Below are 27132 nucleotides of genomic sequence, written 5' to 3' on the forward strand. Positions count from 1 at the left end.
TACTCAAGAGTATATAGATATCTTTTATTAGGAAAAAGAGTATGAAGCTTTAAGCATAAAATTTAAGGAAGCTTACCGGGAAATATATTTTTACAGCTAAAAACTTGGGGACATGTCTTATCCACTTACCACCTAGCAGTGTTTCTTGATCTTTAGAACTTTACTTGGGACTTAAAGGAAGCTGATAAGAACACAGCTATTTTTAAGTAAAATAGCTATTTATTCAGCCTCTTGTCATGCCAAAATGTTTTGTGCATATATCACTATAATTAGCACACCCTCTGTAACAGGCAAAATTGTACATCAAATTATATTTCATGTTACCTGATTATATAAAAATGTAAAGTGAAAATGATTTATCAATTCCTTTTAACATTACTAGTAAACAATTCAGCAGTAGATATGAGGCACAAAATCTTAGTAAAATATGACACAGGAAGAGCAATAATGTAATTCTCACTTAACTTGTCATCATTTGTTATGAATATACAAAGACAAATTTCTAAAATGTTATATTTACTAAGATTCTGGCAATAGCTTTATGTAACAAGACACAGCATACCAGGCCTGCCACTCAATTGTTTATGGTTAAGTCTCAGCTTCAATATGAAGCTGTTAAAAAAAAAAAAAAAATCAAAAGCTTGCTTTGTTTACATGCTAAGTATCTTGGCAAGTATGCCATTAAACACAGTAAGGAATTTAAGATAGCAAGAATAAAGAATTAATAAAAGCTAAACATTGCAGCCTAAACAAAATTCTTACAAAAATAAAATAACTATCACTGGTTACATAAAATTTTCCTGACTGGTTAAAACTTAACAGTATAAAACATGCATTTTAAATCTTTAGCTATCAAGTTCAAAAAGTACCAGTGTCTATTTTAAATGATTCTTCTCCAAAGCCAAAGTTGTAGTCAAAATTAATTCAAATGTTATAACACATTCTAATGCTAAAAAACATTCAGTATTATTGAAGTGGAGGTAAATCCCAGAGCTTCTGGAGCTCTGTCATGCTGCAAAGGGCTGTTTCTCTGGTTCACTCAAAGCAGCAAACGACAAAGTCCAAAGATGTCTAGGGGCAAGATGGCTATACCCAGCTCTGACCTCCCCATGAAGCATGGCTACTATGTCCACAAAAATAGGATGTGTGAGGATAAAAGGCACACTATTCTGCTAGCTAAAGAGATAGCAAACCACCCCCCAACCCTAAAAGCTCCTTCCCCAGGTAAATAAAAGTATATAAGGGGAAAAAATTAAAATACATTTATCTACAGAATAAGGATTTTGAAGTATCAATGTGATCCCTATTTCAAAAATGTTAACTAGAATTATCTGGTCATTGCTAATTACATCTTAGTGATGTATCCAGATTCGATTTCTGTTGATTTATCAATAGATACTTCTAGTCAAAAATATTAACTTTATCCCCAAATATCTTAACCACTAGCACAACTGCAATGTATTATCTCCCCGAGTTGTTAAGCACTGGAAGAGAAAAAAATAGATGTTCAAGCAGCAGGCAACAATTATGGCCCTTTCACACAGCGGCACCCGAGTGGCTACTGAATAGTCCAGGAATAATTCTAAAAACAAGAAAATTCATGCATTTTAGTAATTATGTCATAATTTTCACAGTTGAAATTTCCTTAGACATTGCACTTTCTTTATAAGGGAATCCTGATTTTTCTTAATGTTACGGTGAGTCAGGACTTGAACTAGCAGCCTTCTTTTTCTTCTTCTTACTGTGTTTCTTATGCTTCTTTTTCTTTTTTGTTTTTTCCTGTAAAGATAGTTCCCGGTTAGACATTTCTGCAGGAAAGTACGCAAATTAAAAACAACTTTATCACGGTCCTTTTAAACTACTATATAATTATTTCAAACTATCTAGACAACAAGGGAACTACTCAGCACATTTTTAAAAAGTCTCAATAATCAATAATATGAGGACTTAAGAGTCCTTGATTTTCAAAAAGATAAAAACTAAGTTGTTAGTACAAAAATGTAGCTTTTAAACAAAATTTCCTGTAGAAAATAAATTCTATGAATAATAATATCAACTGCTGTATTATATATTATATAATTTCTTATATAATTTCTAAAGGTGAAGTAATTGTAGTTACTACAAAGAAATCCTCACATCACAGCAAAATACAATTGTTTTTTTATATGACAGTTTTTTGGCAAACAGGTATGTTATACCTGGCATTTTTTAAATAAACAGAAACACAAATTATGTCCTGCCTAAACTGAGCACTACTGTAATTATTAAATTAACAATTAAAATAAACCAACCAAACAACTAACTGGTAACAAAATATTGATGTGCAGCTGAAAAGTCTACTTAGCTTTTAGGTAAAATAAATGCTTTTTCTTTTTAAAAAACTTTTATGTAAGCCCTAAGCCCAATGTGGGGCTTGAACTCACAAACCCAAGATCAAGAGTTTCATACTCTACTGACTGAACCAGCCAGGCACTCAGATGCTTAATTTTTAGAAGCCTAGAAAAAGTAGTCAAATTGTGACTGGATAAAGAGAGCTACAATTTTGCTGAACTCTGACTCTTGTGTTACTTTTTCATAAGAGGATAGTTGACTACACTCTTTTAAAACTACTTTTCTTCTTGGCTTCCACGACACCTCTGTCTGTTGTTTTCTTCCACTGCAAAGACCCCTTCAACTCCTGTGCTGGTTCTTTTTTCTCTGCTTGACCTTTCAGGGCTTCCTTCCTTCCCTTTCCACATGCTCTCTCAGACCCCATGCTTTAAATACCACTTACATACCAAATCTTCATATCTAGTCCTGTGCTCTGAACTCAAGACTGAGAGGTCTACCTGGTTACCTAGCAGGTCTATCTAAAATTACCATAAACAATGCTCAAATCCCCTTAGTAAACGGCACCTCTAATTCATCCTTTTACTTTAGGCAAAGAATCTAAGCTATGTTTGACTCCGCTTTCTGCTTTAACTTCACTCTTTACATCCAAAGCAGCAAGCAAGCAAGCTCTACCGTCTAAGCCCACAACATATTTCAAATCCATCAGACTAGTCCATCTCCATTACTATCACTGTATACAAACAACACCATTCCTCACCTATGTCCACTCAACCTCCTCTGCCAAAGCATTCTAAAAATGTAAAGTTAAGACAGGTCACTTCTTTGTTTAAAATACTCATAATATCTTCCCAGAACATTCTGATGAAAACCCAAACACCTTGCTTGTGATACGGCCTCTGCTTATATCTCAACCTCACTGTACGTTATTCCTTTTTTTATTTTCATTTTAAAAAATATTTTATTTACTTATTTATGAGAGACACACAGAGAGAGAGGGGCAGAGACACAGGCAGAGGGAGAAGCAGGCCCCATGCAGGTAGCCCAATGCGGGACTCGATCCTGGGACTCCAGGATCATGCCCTGGGCTGAAGGCAGGTGCTAAACTATTGAGCCACCCAGAGATCTCCGTTATTCCTCTTTTTTAAAAAAAAAATATATTTATTTATTTATTCATGAGAGACACGGGGGAGGGGGGGTAGGTAGAGACATAGGCAGAGGGAGAAGCAGGCTCCATGCAGAAAGCCAGATGTGGGACTCAATCCTGGAACTCCAGGATCATGCTCTGAGCTAAAGGCAGAAGCTTAACTGTTAAGTCACCAGGTGTCCCTGTTATTCCTCTTTACCTACTAGGTATAAGCTACACTTACCCTTTCAGTTCCTCAAACAAATCAAGCTCATTCCTACCAGAGGTCCTTAGCTCTTTTCTCTGCCTAGGATATTCTTCCTTTGATCTTCACATGATTGGTTCTTTCTGATAAATCCTATTTCAGCTTAATTTTACTTCCCCAGAGAAGCTTTCCCTCTCTAAAGTCACTCTCACATGTCAACCTTTTACCTATCCTATTCCATTGTAATAGCACTACCAACACCAACAGTGCCTGCACAGAGATGCTTAATAAACACATGCTGGCTGAATGCATGAAACAGTGTAGTATGTAAGTATAAATTAGAATTATCCAAAATTAATTAGTATTATGTCTTAATCTGAATCATCTAAAGACCAAAGCAGTCTTCACCCAAATTATTTTTCCATTCAGGAAAGTCTCTTAAATGTTGCCTTCATCTTAAAGTACCTAAAATGTTACTTCTGAGTCATACATTACCAGGTGAATCTATCAGAGAAGGACCCTCATTTTAAGAGCAAGAGAAATTCTGAAAAGGGGAAGTTACCCTCAAATCTACAAAAGATGCCATTCTCATTTTTCTTTTACCCGTTCCTAAGAAAATGCCTTCAAAGGCCATCACCCACACTTAGTTCTCCTAAATTGCTTTAACGATATGGTCTGCAATTACTCTGATATCCATTATCCACATTCCCTAGGTTGGTCTGCTGAAAAGATATCACTTCCATTTTCTTTCCTCTTCCTTCTTTCTCCTTTCATACCTCTCCATCTGCATAAGAGCAGAGCTGGCTTTAGAAATGGTCAAAAGAATCATCTTTATTATTGAAACATTTATATTGTCGCATTCTTGCTTATTTCTCATTGCAGCCTGTGCTAAGAGAGGCTGCTTCTGCTAATGTTACCAGGTTTGTCCAACCTGAAAGTAATTACTATTGAGGATGGAGGGCATCACCATACCTAATATTTCATATTATGGCTTAAAATAGCCAAACAAAAGTTCAAGTTTACTGAATATGGAGTAAAATAAAATGAAATACTGAATAAAATACTGAAATGGGAAACAGATGTTTCCTACCAGATCATTCTTCCTTTCTCCTGAGCCAATTTAATTTGCTCAAGCCCATTAGGTAAAGTAGAATACCATACTTTTTCCCGATGAATATTTATTTGGCCTCAGTATATCAAGTTGTGCTTTACCATGATTCACCTTATATCAAACAGAAGAGCTACACTATTGTCATGTAAAAAATATAAGTGATACTTGCTATTACTTTTTCTCGTTCTTCACTGCTTTTCTTCTTTTTTGCTCGTACCTAAAAAGTTTGAATTTTTGTTGAGAAGACAAATATGTAACTTGTACTCAAGACATTTTTTAAATTCCCTACCGTACACCTTACATCTTTAAAATTTATGTGTAAAAAACATTTTGATGATCAAATGCTATTTTAAATACCTTGTTATACTTCAAACTCCTGTTTATATAATGACAAGTCAATGAGAAACATAAAGGAAAGAAAATTAAGATTTTTTAAATTTCTAGAGGGCTTCTCTTAGGTTCCCTTTCAGCACAAAAAAAAAAAAAAAATAAATAAATAAATAAATAAATAAATAAATAAATAATAAAAAAAAAAGGGCAGTTAGGAACAGTGGGTAAAAAGCATGAGCTCTGAAATAAAACAGACCAAGCTCTGAATCCTACCTCTGCTATGTATTACCCTCAGTTTCATCATCTGTAAAATCGAGATAATATCCATCCTCCAGGGGAAGTGCATGGAATAAAGTTAAGTATTTCTCTTACTCTTTGGTGTTTAAATGGTAGCTATATGCACGGCGTACTCAGTATTAACCAATGGATTAAAATCCTTTTAAGTAACATTTATTACCCCATTACTGGGCAGCCTGGGTGGCTCAGCGGTTTGGCGCCGCCTGCAGCCCAGAACATGATCCTGGAAACTCAGGATCGAGTTCCGCGTTGGGCTCCCTGCATGGGGCCTGCTTCTCCCTCTGCCTGTGTCTCTGCCTCTCTCTCTCTCTCTCTGTCTCTCATGAATAAATAAATAAAATCTTAAAAAAAAAAAAGTTTTATTACCCCATTATTATTTTATATTAATCTTTTGAAGTGTACATTGGATTTAAGACTAAACTGAAAGTTCCTAAAGCTTATGCATATTTAATGTTAAGTCCAAGTGTAATATATATTAAGATTAGTGCTCTAGAGGAACTTAAGAAATTACTGTTTTTTGTTGTTATTCTTGTAACAATGACTGGGGATGGTAGTAGTTATGACTGCAACCAATATAGCCAGCTTGACAGGGGATGCTGTCATGTGACATCCAAGACCACCTTGACATGACTTTTAGACAGCCTGCCAGACATTCCATGTAATAAATCCATTTATAGTACAGAGGCTAATTTTTAAAAAAGATTTTATTTATTTATTCATGAGAGACACATAGAGAGAGAGAGGTATAGACAAAGGCAGAGGAAGAAGCAGGCTCCATGCAGGTAGCCTGATGCAGGACTCGATCCCAGGACTCTGGGATCATGCCCTGAGCCAAAGGCAGATGCTCAACCATTGAACCACCCAGGTGTCCCTACAAAGCTAAATTTATTGTGATATGAACACAAAGTATTTTGTACAGGGTTTTAAGATACAATGAGTGTCCCAGAAATGCAAAATCATAGAAATATAGGGAAGACTGTATTTTGTTTCATTCATTCAGAGGTTCACTAAGAATTGTTCATCATTTTGGAAAATGTCATTGATGACAATACCACTGTACAGTTTTTGAAAGGCATATGTAATGTACCGCTACAGCTTGAATTTTGTTGCCTTAAGGTTTTGTCTTCCAGTTATCACACTCAAGCATTTAAGCACTGAAATACAATTCAGTAAAATCATATACTAATATTTTCTTATATTTCTTTTTAAATTTTTAAGGGGATATTAGTATAAAATGTGTAGATTATGTACATTACATACACTCCAGTTTCAATTCAATTCACTTCCAATTCAATTTCATTTCAGGGGGCATTATAAAATACTGCTACAAAAGAGGGGGGCAATAGGTCCTATTTTACAAATGAGGAAACCAAGTCCGAGAGAAATACTTTAAAGATGATAACTTACAGACCTAAAATTAACTAAGAATGGACTCTTATTCTAATAGAGTTCAAAAAAATCTAAGATAGGAACATCAGAGCTGAAAAGGACTATAGAGACTACCTAATTCTACTTCCTAACTTTATAGATAGGAAAAGAACCACACCAACATTTCTGATTTACTTCATTGCCATTCTACTCCCTTACTAGTAGTAGTCCCAAACAGAAACAAGGGACTGCTGGGTTTCAATACACTACATATCAAAAAGCATGTCATGTAATCAAAATACCAGTATACTAAAAAGTAAATATTAGAAGAATAAAAATAATATAGCTCAGAGTAGAGATTTGTAAATATGGATAATTATTATACTAGTTATATAATCATCCTCTAGAAAATGAAAAACCCATTCTGAAATGGAACAACTTCCATTTCTATTTCACTGTACACATAAAAGAGGAGTAAATTGAATATTCATGAAGTATTTCTTTCTACTGACTTGTATTTATTAAAAACAAATAATTAAACATTTTAAAGTGAAGAAAATGGATTCGATCATATACTTACCTCCTCAATATAATCTGATTCTGATAAGGACTCAGATGATAATGGTTTATCTTCAGGATACATCTTTCTTTTTTTGCTGAGTCCTTTAATGTCCTAAGAAAAATAAATACACGTGTAGGCAAACTGGATTTAAACAATAAAAAAGAACAAAATAAACACACATATCTTGATCAAATAGATGTAAGACCACGTCACACAAATTTTATTAATAACTTTTCAATTATCACAAAAATTATCTCATTTTCATCTTAGATATGTCTAAAATTGATGCCATTTACCATCTTTAATTCCAATAAAATAACGCTTTTATTAGATAACCTGAAAGGAAATAACTACATGTCCACTGAGATGTAATATCTTCCTTATTTTCTTTCTTTTTAAAAACAGTATTTATTTAAGTAACATGTACACCCAACCTGAAAGCTCAAACTCACGACCATGAAATCAAGTCACATGCTCTTCCTATTGAGCCAGCCAGGAACTACCTTATTTTCTTGTTTGCTTTTAATTTTAATTTTTATTTGTTAAAGATTTTATTTATAGGGGATCCCTGGGTGGCTCAGTGGTCTAGCGCTTTGGCCCAGGGCGCGATCCTGGAGTCCCGGGATCGAGTCCCGCGTCAGGCTCCTGGCATGGAGCCTGCTTCTCCCTCCTCCTGTGTCTCTGGCCTCTCTCTCTCTCTCTCTCTCTCTATGTCTATCATAAATAATAAATTAAAAAAATATTAAAAAAAGATTTTATTTATTTATTCATGAGAGCCACAGAAAGAGAGGTAGAGACATAGGCAGAGAGGAGAGAAGCAGGCACCATGCAAGGAGCCCGACGTGGGACTCAATCCTTTGGCCCTGAGCCAAAGGCAGACGCTCAACCGCTGAGCCACCCAGGCGTCCCTTATTTGTTTTTAAATATTTTATTTAGGGCAGTATGAGTGGCTCAGTGGATTAGCGCTGCCTTCAGCCCAGGGTGTGATCCTGGAGTCCTGGGATTGAGTCCCACATCGGGCTTCCTGCGTGGAACCTGCTTCTCTCTCTGCCTGTGTCTCTGCCTTTCTTTCTCTCTCTCTCATGAATAAATAAAGTCTTTTTTTAAAAAAATACTTTACTTATTTATTTGACAGAAAGAACCAGAGAGCACAATGATGGGAATAGCAGAGGGAGCAAGAGAAGTAGGCTCCCCACTGAGCAGGGACCCTGATGTGGGGCTCAAGCCCAGGACCCTGGGATCATGACCTGAGCTGAAGGCAGATGCTTAACCAACTGAGCCACTCAGGCACCCTCCTTTTCTTTAATTATACATTATAGAACTGTAAAGAGTCATAAGAAACCATACAGATAGTGAGTCATAAGAAACCAAACAGTAAAGAGTCAGAAGAAACCACAGATAGTGTAGGGATGCACCTGGGTGGCTCAGTGGTTGAGCTCCCTCTGTGGAGAGCCTGCTTCTCCCTCTGCTTATGTCTCTCTCATAAATAAAATCTTTAAAAAATAAATAAAATAAAATAAAATCTCTGTAGGAATAGTTTTCTGATCTTTTAACCTTTGACAATGAATTTAAAAATTCCCTTAAATCAACACAAAATGCTGTAAGCAAAGGAAACAAATTTCTCAAGTTAAAAGGAAGAACACATTATTGTTAACTTCGAGAAGCAAATGAAATACTGTATGACAGACTAAAGGTTAATATAAAATTATAATTACCTTTTCTTTCTCATTTGCATCCTTTGACTTCTTTTTCTTTTTTAAACTATCCTATACAAACACATATATACATATCAATTTTAAATGTAAAAGAGCATAAGGACAAAAACAGCAAAAAAGTGATTTGCGCTATGACTAAAAAAAAGTTATTTCAATACCAGAATTTTATTCTGAAAATAAAGGAGAAATGTATGTTGCATATAATATGTGCTTGTAAGGAAATGAGGCTTCGTCCTTTATCTGCCTGTATTATCAAATCTCTATATACCTAAAATGACAATATCTGTAATAACCACATGGTTTCTTTTAAAATAAGACCTAATGCCATTTACCTATTTTTGCCTGTCGTGGTCATATGCACTGAGGTTCTAATTCACACTGTCCTCAGACATCCACTAATCTGATTTTACTGATTCTACTCTCCCTATAAGGAGGAGAGGTAAGAATTTCTGCTTTTGATTCTTTCGGTCCTAGCCATTAACCACCTGAGCCTACTGTATCCATAAAGTGGATGAGGGTTGTTGAGAGGATTGATTTAATATGTCAAGTGCTTAGAACTGTGCCTAACACAGTAGGCATTTGATAAAGCTTATCTATCAGTATCATTAGATTGGATCTTAAAAGACAAAGAGAAAACCAACATTTACTGAATACTTTCTAGATGCTGGGCGTTTTGTCAGAAGAAATCATACTAGAACAAGTAGAGATTTGCTCCCAAACCAGACAGCTATTTTGTTCTCCTGGGAACCTATGATAGTGTTTATCAAACTGAGGTCCAAGGACACCCCTATATCAGAATCATAGAGGACATCTGTTAAAAATGTAGAATTCTGAGCCTAAGCAGACTTACTAAATCAGACTCTCAAGATGAGGCCCAGGAATCTACAATTTTATTTCAACCTGCATGTATTTCTTATTACCTCGGACATTTGAGAGCCAATTATGTTTCACAAATCTGGACAGCACAGAGCAGATTTATGTGTAACGGAAAGAACACTGGGCCAGATAATGGAGTATGTGTTTTTCTCTGAATTCTCACTTCTTTATGAAAGTGGGAAAAATAATATCTGCCATGCTTATTATAAAGCTGCCATGGAAATGCTGAGACATGGAGGCATATGTGGAGGTATGAGAACAATACAATGCCATATGTAAGATATTATTAATATATCAATTACGTGGTACAGTGTATCAAAGTACAAAAAATAGCATCTAATTTCTAAACTGAGAGTAATTTAAGACAGGATGACTTAAAAGAAAAACTTAAATAAATATGTTTGCTATACAGAATGTTGCTAATTTGAGTAATTTTACCTTACTGTCCGATTCAGTTTCTGACATGGAGCTTTCAGAAGACTTATGTGAACGGTTCTTCTTTTTCTTTTTCCTTTTCCCTTGTTTTTTATCCTATATAAAACATTTTTAAAAACATTTGCTTTTGGTTTTAAAAATATAATTGATGCATTTTATTAATATCATACCTTTATCAATGAACACATCTTAAATGAAAGAATCAGCTTGTAAATTCATATTTTACTTAATAATTTTTTTAAGGTAAACTTTATACCCAATGTGGGGGTTCGAGCTCACGATCCCAAAATCAAGAGTCACACGCTCTGAGTGAGCTAGATACTCTTTTTAATAAGTACTGGTTAAGGGATCCCTGGGTGGCGCAGTGGTTTAGCGCCTGCCTTTGGCCCAGGGCGTGATCCTGGAGACCCGGGATCGAATCCCATGTCAGGCTCCCGGTGCATGGAGCCTGCTTCTCCCTCTGCCTGTGTCTCTGCCTCTCTCTCTCTCTCTGTGACTATCATAAATAAATAAAAATTAAAAAAAAAAATTTAAAAAATAAGTACTGGTTAAAATGTAATTTATACTAACCTTCCTGTTTTATAAAAAAAGAAAAGTCCAGTAATATGAGTCACATGTAACCTGTAGCATTTAGTCAAACAGTATTTTAGCTTTTTAACTCCATTTCACAGAATTTCATAGAAGATATTTTTAAGAGATTAAAGACAAATGTAGGAACCTAAATATATATATATACATATATATTAATATTTAAATATCTAGTTATTTATTCATGTCAGTGCTCTCAGTTATGGATAATTAACCAAAACATGGAAGTCAACATTTCTAACAGATATTCCATAATGGATTTCCACTTACCTCATCGTCAGAATCCGAAGAACTGCTGGAAGAATCAGAGCTTGATGAAGAAGAAGATGAATACTTGACCAAGCACAAAACAATTAAAGCTTGTGAGATGCAGGAATTTTTTTCTTATCACTAAGTCTTTCAAATACTCAACAAAAGCAATCTAGCGTCTGAGAGATATCATATTTGAGACTTAAATATCAAAATGTTTTATGTCACAGTCTCTTAAACACAGGAAAAAGGCTAAACAAGGTAACAACAGATATACCAATGGTAGTCAATTCCCCCCCCCCGCCCCTCTCTCTCCCTGACAGCAATAGAGGAGTTACTAGGTTATTAGGAGTTTGGTACTTTTCTTTATACTGCTAATTGAACAAAACCCACTCGTAACTATCAAAGGACTTCAAGGCTCCTTGAATCATTTACAGTTACCATACAGATCATATAAATCATTCTTACTTTTCTTGTAGGCTCTTAATTGTAACATTTAGAAGAATGGAAAACTTTTGCTCACCCTACCAGATTTCTTCTTTTCTTTTTTCTTTCTCTAAAAGTAAACAAATAAAGTACAAATCTAAATAAGTTGGTGTGAGTTTTTAAAATTATCTACTGATAGTAGTACACAGATTATGAAAACACAAATGTGACATTAAGAACAGCATTAAGCTCAAAAAAGTATTACCTGTCTTTTTTTGGATGAGCTCTCACTTCCACTTAATAATTTCTCCCTGTGTTTTTCTAGTTCTTTCTTCCAGTTCTGCAAAAAGGTTATAAACAACATCAGAAGCTATCTATCCCCTCTAATACACCTGATATAGACAGCCACTAACTTCCCTCTCTTCTCTACCTCTCACCATCTCAGCCTCTTAGCACAAGGAAAAGGTACTCCAGGTGCCAGAACCCTGTCACCAAAGGACCCTTTACTAGCTCTTTTCTTTCGTTCTCTCTTGAAATAGAGAGAGAGAGAGCGCGAGAGAGCGCGCGCTTATGTAAGCAAGCAAGCAAGCAGGGAGGGATTGGGGGGGAGGGGAGGACAGGAACAATGATAATCCTAGCTGAGCCTGGAGCCTGACATGGGGCTCCATCCCATGATACTGAGATCATGACTTGAGCTGAAATCAAGAATTGGCTGCTTAACTGACTGAGCCATCGAGGCACCACCCACAAGCTCTTTTCAAAGAGGATAGTAAAGAGTGGGAATTCTCCACTGTATATTGAGAGGACTAGGTATTATCACTGAGGCTGAGAACTTTTTTTTTTTTTAACAAAGATGATTAGATTCTCTTTCCAGGGATCCCTGGGTGGCGCAGTGGTTTAGCGCCTGCCTTTGGCCCAGGGCGCGATCCTGGAGACCCGGGATCGAATCCCACGTCGGGCTCCCGGTGCATGGAGCCTGCTTCTCCCTCTGCCTGTGTCTCTGCCTTTCTCTCTCTCTCTCTGTGACTATCATAAATAAATAAAAATTTAAAAAAAAAAAAAAAAAAGATTCTCTTTCCAGATAGTATCTATCTATCCATATATTTTTTAAAAGTTTTAAGTAATCTCTCTACCCAACATGGGGCTCAAACTCATAACCCTGAGTCCAAAAGTTGCTTGCTCTACCAGCTAAACCAGCAAGACAACCCTGAATTAATCTATATTGTAGCTGAAATACTACATACATGTTTATAATCAAAACAGGCAAACATCATGGTATTCCCAGGGAAATATGGGGGCATGGGAAGACAAAGAGAAGAACCTAATACTTAGAAAACCTAAGATGACATACATTACTATGATACAGTTTTCCTTTTTATTTTAAAGAAATCATACATTTGGGGTGCCTATTTTTTTCAAACAGGTATTATTTACAAACCTCATTCATTTTTTCTTCAAATTCAGCCAATGCCTTGGAGCCTTTCTTCTTCTTTTCTAGTTGTTCTTTCACTTCTTCCCTTAAAAAATAGAATATACAAATAAGTTTTCAAGCAGTTCAAATGAGAGATGGATGCTTATAAACAAAACAAAACTCTCCTAAATAAAATTTTCTTAATATCCTAATAAACCTCCATTTCAGTGTTGATACATTAAAAATTTTTTCACATCCTTGTAAATCAATTATCATTAATACAGTCTGTCAGATACCACTGAGATATCATTTCTTTTCTAAGCATGGATTATAAAAGCTAACACACCAAACATCTGAGCACTTAATGTAAGTGGCACTGTTTTTAATACATTTTCCTTTAATCCTCATAATAATCCTGTGAGAAAACACAGTATTATTACCCCAATTTTCCAGATAAAAAAGAGAAGCTTGAGGAAGGTAAAAAATCTGCCTAGGGTCCCAAAGCTAGCAGTTTTAGTGTTAGGGTGAGCTAATGTCTATTTAAACTATTCTATTTTATTACTAAAATTCTATTTATAATGTATCTCACATACTATACAGAAAAGGGGTGACATAGCATGCCTGACTATTTATTCTCAGAAAGGCCTGCTTAAGTTTGGCTCTGGCTGGCATCTGGGAACTTGGATTTTGGAAAGGTCCTTACCATTTCCTCCTAAGAGTGGCTCACTGTGCCAGTCTGCACAAATACTACCGTTGAGGCTGAGCACCTGCATTCTTTCTGGGAGTCTGGAATTTTGGCACTTGACAGGCAGAGGCTGACAGGTCCCAGTAAAAACCCCGGGCACAGGAGACTCTAATGAACTCCCCTGGTTGGCAACATCTCATATGTGTTAAGACAACTCATGGTGAGGGGATTAAGTGTGTCCTATGTGACTCCATAGGAGAAGAAACCCTGGATATCTAAGCCTACTCTCCTCCAGACTTCACCTCATGCATCCTTTCCCTTTGCTGATTGTGGCTGGTACCCTTTGTAATAAATCTTACCTAAGAGTACATCTGTCTGGGAGCCCTTCTAGCAAATTGCCTAAGAGTTGTCTTAGGGGAACTCTGACACACATAATATACTTGCTTGAGCATTTTCTTAAAGTTCATTTCTTCTCTCCAATTTTAAAGGTAAAACATATTTTGTTTTGGGATAATCTTCTGGTATGTGGCAATAGTCAACAATAGCACTCATGAATACTCTAAGAGGTAGATAGGGCTTACTATCTATTTAACCCAAAGGAAAGATTCCCTGTTATATGTAAGCACAACTTTCAACTATAGTTGCCCAGCTTTTAGGGGCACTTAGAACGATTATGAAGCTAACAACTGTGAAGTTTGTCATAAGTTATCTTAGGAGCTACTCAAGAGAGCAAATAAAAACCCAAAAAACAATTTAAAACAGAAATTTTACTATGGGAAATTCTAACTTATTGAAAAGCCACCAGATAAGAATAGAAACATGACCTAACATTATCCTTCCTAACATCTAGTTACATCTCAATGAAAGGCAAAATTAGTCAAACCTACCATTTTAAATAGCTTAAAACACTGCAAGGTTAAGGTCTCTTTAGGGGATAGAGAAGATACCAATATGAAAAAGATAACTGGTAGCTCTTTAACTACACAGGATGTGGGTTCTCAAACATTTGCTTTACACTGATGATGCATGTGTTTCATACATTGAAAAGAAAGCACCTATGAATATCACTTCAAAAAATTACATATGTGACAATTGCTTTGCAAGGACTAAAAGTTGTAACAGTAACCTTTAAAAAGTTTATGAAAATAAATGTTTAAATTGTTTCACTAATACCAGGTAGGCCTTGGTCGATTTAGATAATCTTGGATTGTTGGCCCCGAAGACTGGATTGGACCCCTTGATCTGGCCATTGCTATTGGGTTCATATAGGCCTTGAGGAAAGAACAAAAATTAACACAATTAAAAAAAATCAAAAATGCAAATGCTCATTTACTCACCAAGCATTCCTTATTTTAAATGCATAGTATACCTAACTAAGCATGAACACTTTGACTAGCCAAATTTTCATTACAAAAAATAAATTTAATGCTCTACTAAGTCTCACAAGTTTGGGAGATGAGTAATACCGCTATTTCATAGAAAAAAAAATTCTTTTTTACCAGAGATTTAATGAAAATAATAATGATACTTCTTTCTTACTGTAAGATGACTTTATAATGTTTTCTCCTAAAGCTCAATAACCCCGTAAGGCTGATAACATTATGCTCATTAGCAGATGAAGAAACTCAGTTGCAAAGAAGTTAAAGCTCTAATTTTAAACTCATTGTTTATTCTACTATATCTTTAATCTCAGGAAATAGTATGCCATACTGATGGCAATTTTACTTGCCAATTGTTAATACCAAAAATCAAATTATGCACAGACAGCAAAAGAAAAAACAAATAAATAGGACTTTATCAAAATTAAAACATTTGTGTATCAAAGAACACTACCAAAAGAGCAAAAAGACAATCCACAGAATGGGGAAAATATTTGCAACTCATCCATCTGATATGAAATTAATATCCAGAATGCATAAAGAAATCCTACAACTCAAGAGCAAACACCCAATTAAAAAAGGTTCAATGGACTTGAATAAACAACTCTCCAAAAAAGATATTCAAATGTCCAATAGCACATAAACAGATTTTTTTTTTAATTTAAATTCAATTGAGATGTTCAACTCACTAGTGATTGGGGAGATGCAAATCAAACTACAATGAGATGCCACCTTGCATCCATTAAGAGGACTATTATCAAAAACAGAAAATAAAAAGTGCTGTCAAAAATATGGAGAAATTAGAGCCTTTACACATTGCAGGTGAGAATAGAAAACTTGTTTTTCTCATAAAGTTCAATACAGAATGACCATATACAACCCAGCAATTCCACCTCTAAGTGGAATTGAAAAATAATTGAAAACAGGGACTCAAACAGATACTTGTACACTCATGTTCATAGCAGCATTATTCACAATAGCCAAAAGGTGGAAACAGTCCAAATATCCATCTACTGATGAATGGATAAACAAGATGTGGCATATACATACAATGGAATACTATTCAGCCTCAGAAAGAAATGGAATTCGGGCGCCTGGATGGCTAAGTTAGTTAAGCATGCAATTCTTGATACCAGCTCAGGTCGTGATCTCAAGGTCATGAGACCCAGCCCCACGTTCAGTTTCACGCTAGACATGAAGCCTGCTTAAGATTCTCTCTCCTCTCCCTCTGCCCCTCCACTTAAAAAAGAAAAAAAGAAAAAAGAAATGAAAATCTTAAATATCTTAAATAGGCTACAATGTAGGTGAACCTTGGAACATGCTAAGTGAAACAATCTAGACACAAAAGCCAAATATTATATGATTCAATTTCTATGAGGTACTTAGAATAAGCCAATTCATACAAAGATTTTATTTATTTGAGAAAGAGAGAGAAAGAGCGAGAGAGCACGAGCTGCGTGGGAGAAAAGGGAGAAGCAGACTCCCTGCTGAGCAAGACCTTGGGATCATGACCTGAGTTGAAGGTAGATGCTTAACTGACTGAGCCACCCAGGACCACTCTTCCACTTTTTAAATAAAAAAGAATTCTGGTTGAAGATGTCTACTATCCAGGTTGATTTTAAGGCCTTAAATCTAATACTTAATGTTCGCAAAGAATTGAAAGGATATTAATGTATTTGTTGCATTTAACAAAACCTGCGAAAATGAACAGTATTTCCCAAATAACAAATGAGTTCTAGATTTCCAGATTTCTCCAGCAGAGCAAACAATATAAACTATTATAAACAACACATACTGAGAACTACTTCCATTCAACTGGACACTGCTGAGTTAATTACTTGGGAAGAAAAAAAATCCATTAACATTATCTTCTTACAGGCAGGAATTAATGCTAGACCTCTTAATGTCAGGGATTTTTACAGAACCAGGACTAGATGTGAGTATCAAATGCAACTCTCTTTAGAGAGAGGCATATAGTGCCATTTTTTACATCAACTGTTATGTTCTCAAATATTTCATTCAACTGTCTCTGCCAAGAATTTCACTCAGTTCATGCGGAAATATGACAACCAATGAAGGCTGCAATACAGGGGTTGTTGGTTCAACTAATGACACTGACAATCATATTAACCAAAAGCAAGTACAATGTGCAAAGCCAAGTTCATCATTTTTATTTTTTAAATTTTTATTATTTTTAAAGGTTTTATTTATTCATGAGAGACACACAGAGGTAGAGACATAGGCAGAGGGTGAGGCAGGGTTCCTGCGGGGAGCCTGATGTGGGACTTGATCCCAGGGCCTCGGGATCACAACCTGAGCCAAAGGCAGATGCTCAACCACTGAGCCACCCAGGTGCCCCAAGTTCTTGATTTTTAAAACAGGAAATACCTATCATCTTTTCATTTCTCTGATACCATGTCATAATTCTAGCAGCAGTTAAGTATAAATCATCGTAAGTTTAAAACTGTAAAAACTATTTATTTCCAAAGAATGCAAATATATACAAGGATATTCAAAACTAAATTACTAAAATAGGGAAAACTGGAAACCCCCAAGGAGCCATCAAACTGAGATAAAGTATACCCTCAAAATGAAATACTATGCAGCCACTAAAATGAGAAAGATCTACAGTTACTGATACGGAAAGATGTCCAAGATTTCTCAAATGAAAAGCAAAAGCAAGTTTTCAAAATATAAGATACCATTTTAATAAACAGCTATAAATTTCTTAAAAATCCAGATGTACCAAAATGTATAGGCAGATGTTCTCTTCTATCATTTCATACACTTGAGAGATTAAAAAAAAAACTCATTACCTTTATAAAGAAAAAGAAAAAAAATTACAAACATTATCATAATATTAAATGAAATAAAAATTTAACCATAATACTGCCACTCCAATTCAGAGAGCTGAACTGTCTTCAAGAAAAATTCACCAACAGGGCAGCCCAGGTGGCTCAGTGGTTTAGCACCACCTTCAGCCCAGGGTGTGATCCTAGAGACTGGGGATCGAGTCCCACGTTGGCTGGCTGCATGGAGTCTGCTTCTCCCTCTGCCTATGTCTCTGCCTTTCTCTATGTCTCCCATGAATAAATAAATAAAATATTTAAAAAAATTCACAAAGTACAGTGGTAACTTTTCACTCTAATTAAAAAAAAAAAATCTGGGGTGCCTGGCTGGCTTAATCAATAGAGCATGCTACTCTTGATCCTGGGGTCATGAGTTTAAGCCTCATGTTGGGTGAAGAGCCTACTTAAAAAAAAAAAAAAATCCTAACACATTTACCATGTTTTACAGTCTTCAAATATTCTAGCATGTATTTTAAAGGTACATCAACATTTTTATGTGCTTTAATGTCTACTGTGAAACTGCTTCCCCAAAGCACATAATCAGTCTGTCTTACAATTCACTTCAGAAGAAAATTAAATAGTAAAGTAGTATATTCACATACTAAAGCTATTAATTATAGACAACTTTTTAAAAGATTTTATTTATCTACTTAATGTATTTATTAAAGATCTTATTTATTTATTCAAGAGAGACAGAGAGAGAGAGAGAGAGAGAGAGAGGCAGAGACACAGGCAGAGGGAGAAGCAGGCCCCATGCAGGGAGCCCGATGTGGGACTCGATCCTAGGACCCCAGGATCACCGCCTGAGCCAAAGGCAGATGCTCAACCACTGTGCCACCCAGGCATCCCTTCATTTATTTATTTGACAGAGAGAGAGAGAGAGAGCGAGAGAGCGGGCACACAAGCAGGGCAGCGGGAGAGGGAGGAGCAGGCTTGATTCGAGGATCCTAGAACCAGGACTCAAGCTGAAGGCAGATGCTTACTCTAACCAACTAAGCCACCGAGGGACCCCAGCTACAGACAACTTATGGTACAATCACATGAACCACTTAATGCATTGTCTATGCATTAAGGTTTAACTTTCAGGCTTTTGGCTGAAACATTATCCTTAGTCTGCTTAAGCATATTCCAAATATCTCAATTATTTCCATTGTAATAGCAATATGTAAGTGTATCTTATGCTCATTATCATTAAGCAAAAATGCTTTTTACTGTGCACAATAGAAAGGTTTTTTTTTTTAAAAGGATTTATTTTCTTATAAAGATAAGACCTTTTCACTTATTATGTATCAGTATGAAAAGCAAATGTTCTTCACATTAAGGGGTACGTGGTTAGGCATCAGTTAAAATACAGAAACTGTGCAATTTCTTGAACTCTCTATGACTTAAATCACTTTAAATACTGTGATCTTATAAATCAAACACTCTGTATTCATATGTAGTGAGAAATGTCTGGCTGCAAACTGCTGCATGAGTTTGAGTAACAGAAAACAATCTTTTTTGAAACTCAGGATACTGGGGCACCCAGCTGGTTGTCAGTGGAGCATGCAACTCTTGATCTTGGGGTTTCCAGTTCAAACTCCACGTTGGGTGTAGAGAGTACTTAAAAATAAAATCTTAAAGGGACACCTGGGTGGCTCAGCGGTTGGGCACCTGCCTTTGGCTCAGGGCGTGATCCCAGATTCCAGGGTTCGAGTCCCATATTGGGCTCCTTGCATGGAGCCTGCTTCTCTCTCTGCCTATGTCTCTGCCTCTCTCTCTTTGAGTCTCTCATGAATAAATAAATAAAATCTTAAAATAAAATAAAATCTTAGAAAAGGCAACTTAGGATAGCAAATTGGGCTCAAGGGAATATGTAAGTGGGCAGTACTGAAAAGAGTGATGCAAGAACAAAGTATGCAGAACTTCATTTGTTACTTTGATTACCTATTTTTATCTAGAGGATACATCTGTTTTAGAGGGCACAAAGTGAACAATAAAGAACATGAAGGAACTTCTGGAAAACAATGGGGACAAAGGGTGGCTATCATGAATTTAAGAGCCTTTTACAAATCTTGAGAACTAAAATGTTCAGGTAAAAAAAAAACTGTTCAAGAATATAATATATATATATATATATATATATATATATATATATATATAAAGACTATACAATATACAATACCCTGATGTAAAGAATGGACTTCAGGTGAAAATGATGCTTCAAGTTAGGTTCATCAACTGTAACACTACAAAAAAAAATTGTAACAACAAACCACTCTAGAGCAGCTTTGAAAGTAGGGGAGGCTGGGCATGACTGCTAACATGGAATATATGGGAACCTTCTGTACTCACTGCTCCATTTTGCTGTGAATCCAAAATTGCTCTAAAAAGCCAAGTCTATTTAAAAAAAAATTTTTTTTTTTTTAAAAGTAATCTCTATACCCAACCTGCGGCTTGAATTTAAACCCCTGAGCTCAAGAGTAGCTTGCTCTGCTGACTGCGCCAGCCAGGCACCACAAAGTCAAGTCTTTAAATAAAACAAACAAACAACAAAGCTTTCAACGTGGACTTTGAGTTTTTTAGAAAGCAATTCTCTCATCTTTAGAACTATGCTTTTACCATCAATGGAAGAAGGAAAAAAATGCCATTATTTTCAGAGGCAAATAATTTTATTTAAAACTAAGAGTTATGATGTACTGAACTAAGTATCAGCTGACCCAAGTTTTGGTCCCAGTTTAAGCAGTTCCATCTCCTCCTCTATGAAATGAGGAGAGTAAATGTGACAATCTGTCTTCTAACTCTTGATTTCATGTTTTCATTCCCACAACCTTTCAAATGCAAGCAAAAAATGTTACCAGAACACTGTGCGATGACAACATACTGGGTAATAAGTAGAGCCCAGAGTTATTATCAAAATGTTCTTGTAAATGAAGCTAATTTGAAAAGTTTCGAATGCTTTAAAGGGACGTGGATACCAACACTTCTCCCCAGTAAAAAAACAAACCTCTTAGGCCTCTGCATGAAACTGTATCCAAGGTCTGATGATTTCTAAACATTCAAATCCTCAGTCATTAAAGAATCAAAACACTCAACACCTCAAACCTAAGGATGCTGGGGCACAACACCCTTTCAACTCTATGAAGAATCAGGATACCACGAGGTCTGACCTACAATCAGGGAAGCAGGAGAAAAGAATATTCCTTAACATTGTAATCGAGGTGGGATTCCCGGGGGGCTCAGCGGTTTAGCGCCGCCTTCAGCCCAGGGCCTGATCCTGGAGTCCCGGGGTCGAGTCCCACGTCGGGCTCCCTGCATGGAGCCCGCTTCTCCCTCTGCCTGTGTCTGTGTCTCTGCCCCTCTCTTTCTCTCTCTCTCTCTCTCTCTCTGTGTGTCTCTCATGAATAAGTAAATAAAATCTTTAAAAAAAGGAAAAAAAAGATCAACCCAGGAACTGTAAAGCGGCAACCTAAGCTTACTGCTAATCCCCTAACGCTTCCCGCCGATCCAGTCGTTGATTCATAACGTGGACTTCCCAGACCGACCTAGCAGCCGTCCCGAACGCCTTCCTCCCATCTCCTCCTGCCCAGAGCACCTTCCCTTGAACGCCTTGAGAACCGCGGCTCTCCACCGTACGGCATTCCTTATTCCTCCTGCCATGACTTATTCCTGGGTCTCTTTCATCTCCTTCACTAGAACAACACCTCTCAGGCCAAGCACTCCCTGGCCATTTGCCTTTTGCGGCTCCAACTAATCTGCAAAGTTGTGGATTAACAGTGACGCCCCGTTACAGAGGGAGATGCTGAGGCTCAGAGAAGAAAAAGCAACTTGTCCCGGGCACCCGACTCCCGAGGGCTCAAAACTGACCTTCCAGTCTCTGCCCGCCTCCCAAGCCCGCGGTCTGCGCCCTTCATTCCGACACAGGGCCTACTAGGTGCCAGGCAGTGCCGGGAGTGAGGATCCGACTCCGAGCGCCAGGATGCAGGGTCCTGGTCCTCACACCGGCGTCTGCGGGCCGCTAACCCTGGGCGCGCTGCGGGCGGCGGGGGGGGGCGCCCGGGCCTCCGCCTCCAGCCCCTGCGCGCGCACCACGGGGCGCGGGGCCGGGGTGGCGACCCCGAGGAGAGGGCGCGTCGCGGCTCTCCGGGGGCCTCACACCTGGGCACGCTAGCCCGGGTGCGGGAGGGAAGGGAGCCGGGGGCACTGCCGGGGGAGCGGCGCGGTTGACCAAAGCAGGGGCGCTGGAGGCAGGGGGGAGGGAGGAGAGCGCGGGGGCCCCACGGCGCCAACTGCGCGCAGGGCGCACGCGCGTCTCGGGCCGGCGGGGACGGGGGGCGCTGGGCGGCCCGGCTCGGGGTCCGTGCGCCGCGGCGGACCCCCAGGCCCCGTGGGGAGGAGCAAGGGGCGCCGCTCTCCTCCCCGGGTCCGCGTCGCGCCGCCGTTTTGCCCGCCGGGTACTCACCACCCGATTGTCCCGCTTCCCCATGGTGCAGGGCCGACCGCGCAGCCGGACGCCGACGGAGAGCGGGCCACAGAGCGGCCGGGGAGGGCCCGCCGCAGGTCCCGCGGCCGACTCCGCGCCCGGCCCGCAGAGAGGCGCCGCGCAGGCCGGGCGGCCGCGGCCGGCCACAGCGCCACCTGCCGCTGCGGAGGAGAGGCGGGCGCCGGCCCGGCCCGGCCCGGCCCGCGCTTCCCGGGGCCTCCCGGCGGGCTCCCTCCCGGCGCCCCAGCCCGCCGCCGTGTCGCCCGGGCGGCGCTCTCCGTCGGGCCCGCGCCGGCCGGCGCCCTTCCACGCCCGGGTGCCCGGGGGCTGCGGCCACCGCGCCGACGCTTCCTTGCGCTCCGCCTAGCGCGCGTGCTGGCGGCAACCGGACGACCCGGACCGACGCGTTCCCTCCGCGGAGCCCCGCAGGTGCTGGGGACGAGATAGAGCCCTGGTGGATGCTGCCAAAGAAGTGGCTCCTTACGGTCCGTGCCATCCACTCACCACCGGTGCGTTTATTTCACACTGATTGTTGAACATGCACTTTGTGCAATTCACTGACGAGGGCCTGGAAGCTGGATATGGTTCAGGACACAAAGATGGTTAAGACCAGCCCTGTTGGGACGCCCGCGTGGCTCAGGGGTTGAGCGTGTCGCTTTGGCTCAGGGAGTGATCCCCGGGGTCGTGGGATCGAGTCCAGCGTTGGGCTCCCCGCGGGGAGCCTGCTTCTCCCTCTGCCTGTGTCTCTGCCTCTCTCTCTGTCTCTCGTGAATGAATGGATGAATGAATGAATGATCTGAAGAAGAAGAAGAAGAAGAAGAAAGAAGAAGAAGAAGAAGAAGAAGAAGAAGAAGAAGAAGAAGAAGACGACACCAGCCCTGCCTTCAAAGGGGCTGTCTATCTAGGACCCCTGGGAGGCTCAGCGGTTTAGCCTTCAGCCTGCCTTCAGCCCAGGGCGTGATCCTGGAGACCCGAGGATCGAGCCCCACGTGGGGCTCCCTGCATGGAGCCTGCTTCTCCCTCTGCCTGTGTCTCTGCCTCTCTTTCTCTCTCTCTATCTCATAAATAAATAAATAAAAATCTTTTTAAAAAATGTACGATGCTTAGGCATTAAAAAAAAAAAGATTATTTGTTTGAGAGAGAGAGAGGGTAGAGGAGGGGCAGAGGGAGAGAATCTTCAAGTAGACTCCTTGGCTGAGAATGGAGCCTGAGGTGGGGCTCGATCTCCCGACCCATGAGATCATGACCAGAGCTGAAGCCAAGTCAGACTCTTAACCGACTAAACCACCCAGGCGCCCCTGCAGGCAAAGTTTTTGAACAAAGTAATAATAACATGAGCATTGATAAAAGGTAGACCTTTAAATAATGATGGTCTAATTATAACAATGGTAATAATAATTATTATTCTGATGTAGGGATTTTCAACTTGAAAATCCCTTTTAACTCAGAGGGCATATTTAAGTACATTTGGACCAACTTGGACCTGTATCCAAATTTAATAATATAGTTAAATATTATATATGTTTCATTGTTATTGTGTGGGTATATAAGAATTTCAACAATAGTGACAGAGAAACCCAATTCACAAACCCAATGGTTTGTTGTTTGAGTGGGCATATCGCTAGACTGCAAATGGAAGCAAGGAGCTTCCATGTTTGAACACATAGCCGTTGTGATTATTCGACTAAGTTAACCAAGAAAGCAAAAGATGGGAAATAGGGTAAATATCCATTACAAGGGAAATGGTTAAATAAAGTATGGTACATCCATGCAGTGGCAAAATACCCAGGTATTTAGAAAGCGATATCCAGCTATATGTGTTGATAAGAAGAATGGCCACTATACAAAATTAAGAGAATTTTAGAAGAATATATAGACTACGAGAGCACGTGTGTTAACAAGAAGATATATTGGTTGAACCACATGAAATTGTTGATATTCAGCAATTTCTAATCTATAAGAATGGCAATTTCATAAAAGAATGGCAATTTCATATGGTTTAACTTATTACATATGTATACTTGGATATGTTTAGGAAAACTTTCAAAAAGTTTACACACTAAACTCTTCCTGGTGGTTACTTTATAATAATAGTATTAGTGAGCTGAAGGGGGAGCATATTCATTTTTATTTTTCACCACATATCTTTCTTTTTGGGTTTATTTTATTACAAAACTGCTCAACTATTCAATTCTCCTTTTGCTGAGTCCATGCTCACCATGTCAGTTATGAATGGAATTTTACCTCCACAGAGAGAAAACAGTGACCAGTAAACACGATTATCTTGTGCTCTACACAGGTATATTTCTCACTGTAAAAAAATATAAAGAGGATATACTTTTATATATTTTTTACATTTATCATGCCATGAATTCATAGGGAATGGGTTCCAGTAGCTCAGGCTCCTTTCCATTGATTCTCACAAAGTGTGTATCTCTGAGTGGAACAGGCTGGCACTTCAGTTGAACCCAAGTACCTTTCTCTTTGTCTTCCTTCTTTTCCTGATCATTTTCCTTCACATGCTTCAGGAAGCTATCTTGGCTCTTTGCGTGCTCGTTATGCTCAACATGTACATTAATTCTGTTGGCAAGAGTCTTGCCCTTAACTTGTTTGTTTACAACAACGTCAACAGCATGCTGGGTGACATTGTAGACTCTTCCAATTTTGCCATGGTCACATTCATGGGGCATTCCTTTTTGAACAATGCCATTTTCCTAATGTCTGTAATATCACCTTTCTTATGGATTGGCGTGTATGTGGCTGAAAGAACCACTCTGTGTTTTCTAAAAAGGCCTAGAGAACATACAGTGGGTGCCTCTCCTCTTTCACTTTGTATTGGTCATTTTGGCAAACGACAGGAAGATGGCAGTTCCGGCTGAAAGGGAGCCATTCCCTTTAATTACATTTCCTTTTGTAAACCTGTGTTTCAGGGCTATGACTGAGCAGAGGCAGTAGAAATTACCAAGCACAGTGAGTCAGTAAGGAAAATTCCTGATGTTCATTAGAGCTTCCACAACTCAATGCATTATAGTTTCGCCGTAATTCTCCTCTTGTTCCGTCTCTATTCAGGTGACTCTCAAGCTATAAAAGTTCTCCAATCATTTTAGGTTGGCTTTTGTTAGCAATGAAAGAGAACACCTTTAATTAAAACAAACTTGATTGAGGTATAGCTTACATATAATAAAACTCGCCAGTTTAAAATGTACAGTTTGTTGAGTTTTGATAAATGCAGTCATGTAAGTACCACTACAGTCAAAATACAGGACATTTTAATTTCTCTAAGAAGTTCCTTTGTGACTTCTTGTAATTAATCCCCTTCCCTATCTCCCAGCCTGGGAGACCGATTTATTTTCTGTCACTGTAGCTTTGCCTTTTCTAGAATTTCATATAAATGCCATTAACTAAGAGGTGTAATTTTGTGTCTAATTTCTTCCACTTATCTGGATACTTTTGAGATTCGCCTATGTTGTGTGTGGCAACAGCTGTTCCTTTTCTTTTTAAAAAAATAATTTTTATTCATTTATTCATGAGAGACACAGAGACAGAAGCAGAGACATAGGCAGAGGGAGAAGCAAGCTCTCTGTGGGGAGCCCAATGAGGGACTGATTCCCAGGACCCTGGGATCACGACCTGAGCTGAAAGCAGATGCTCCACCACCCAGGGGTCCCAACAACTATTCCTTTTTGTTGCTGAGTAGCATCCCACTTTATTTATAAATCACAATTTGCTTCTTCATTGACATTGTGATGGACATTTGGATTGGTTCCAGTTTTTGCCTATTATGAATAAGATGCTATGAACATTCATATGTAAGTATGTGCACATATATTTTCATTTTCTTTGAGTAAATACCTATCGGTGGGGTTGCTGGATTGAATTATAAGTGTATATTTAACTCCCAACTCTTTCCAAAACGGTATCCTGTATTGTTTTTTCATTAATGAGATCAATGGTGAAAGTTTCAGTTGTTCATGGCCTCACAAATACTTGGTGTTGTTAAATTTAAGCATTTTAGCCATTCTAGTGATATCTCATTAGAGTTTTAATTTGCAATTCCCTAATGACTAATGCAGTTGTTCATCTTTCCAGGTGCTTATTTTATTTATCTTCTTTGGTGAAGATTGATTGATTGATTGATTGATTGATTGATTTTTATGTATATATATATTTTTTTAAACTTAAATTTTTTTTTTATTTATTTATGATAGTCACACACAGAGAGAGAGAGAGGGGCAGAGACACAGGCAGAGGGAGAAGCAGGCTCCATGCACCGGGAGCCCGACGTGGGACTCGATCCCCGGTCCCCAGGATCGCACCCTGGGCCAAAGGCAGGCGCTAAACCGCTGCACCACCCAGGGATCCCAATTTATGTATATTTTTTAATTGGAGTTCAATTTGCCAACATATAGCATAACACCCAGTGCTCATCCCGTCAAGTGTCCCCCTCAGTACTGGCCCGTCACCCAGTCACCCCAATCCCCTGCCCACCCTTTCTTTGGAAGTTTTATTTCAAATCTTTTGCTCACATTGGGCTCCCTGCATGGAGCCTGCTTCTCTCTCTGCTTGTGTCTCTGCCTCTCTCTTTCTCTGGGTCTTTCATGAATAAATAAGTAAAATCTTAAAAAATTTACTTTTTTTTTTTTTTTTGAGAGAGAGAGAGAGAGAGAATGAACTGGAGGGAGGAGTAGAGGGAAAGAGAGAAGCAGACTCCCCACTGAGCAGGGAGCAGG

General features: G+C 38.7%; 1 protein-coding gene and 1 pseudogene across 2 annotated transcripts; both read right to left on the bottom strand.

The window, feature by feature from the left end:
- LOC609902 (family with sequence similarity 133 member B) lies at window positions 1-22512 on the bottom strand. Of its 2 annotated transcripts, none has more exons than XM_038556820.1 (11): window positions 22382-22512; window positions 14886-14983; window positions 13055-13133; window positions 11882-11956; window positions 11714-11746; window positions 11212-11274; window positions 10357-10449; window positions 9043-9093; window positions 7346-7438; window positions 4940-4987; window positions 1-1779 (listed from the first exon to the last, which is right to left on the bottom strand). In XM_038556820.1, the coding sequence occupies exons 1-11, from the start codon at window positions 22403-22405 to the stop codon at window positions 1693-1695; spliced, it is 744 nt and encodes a 247-aa protein (XP_038412748.1). In that variant the 5' UTR covers window positions 22406-22512; the 3' UTR covers window positions 1-1692. The 2 variants fall into 2 exon arrangements, with proteins under 2 accessions (XP_038412748.1, XP_038412749.1); XM_038556821.1 differs by lacking the exon at window positions 22382-22512 and adding an exon at window positions 21787-21955.
- Window positions 22513-24762: 2250 nt separating this feature from the next.
- LOC100687068 lies at window positions 24763-25245 on the bottom strand (annotated as a pseudogene).
- Window positions 25246-27132: the final 1887 nt, after the last annotated feature.

The sequence above is a fragment of the Canis lupus genome, chromosome 14 (genome assembly GCF_011100685.1).
Source record: "Canis lupus familiaris isolate Mischka breed German Shepherd chromosome 14, alternate assembly UU_Cfam_GSD_1.0, whole genome shotgun sequence".
Lineage (NCBI taxonomy): Eukaryota > Metazoa > Chordata > Mammalia > Carnivora > Canidae > Canis > Canis lupus.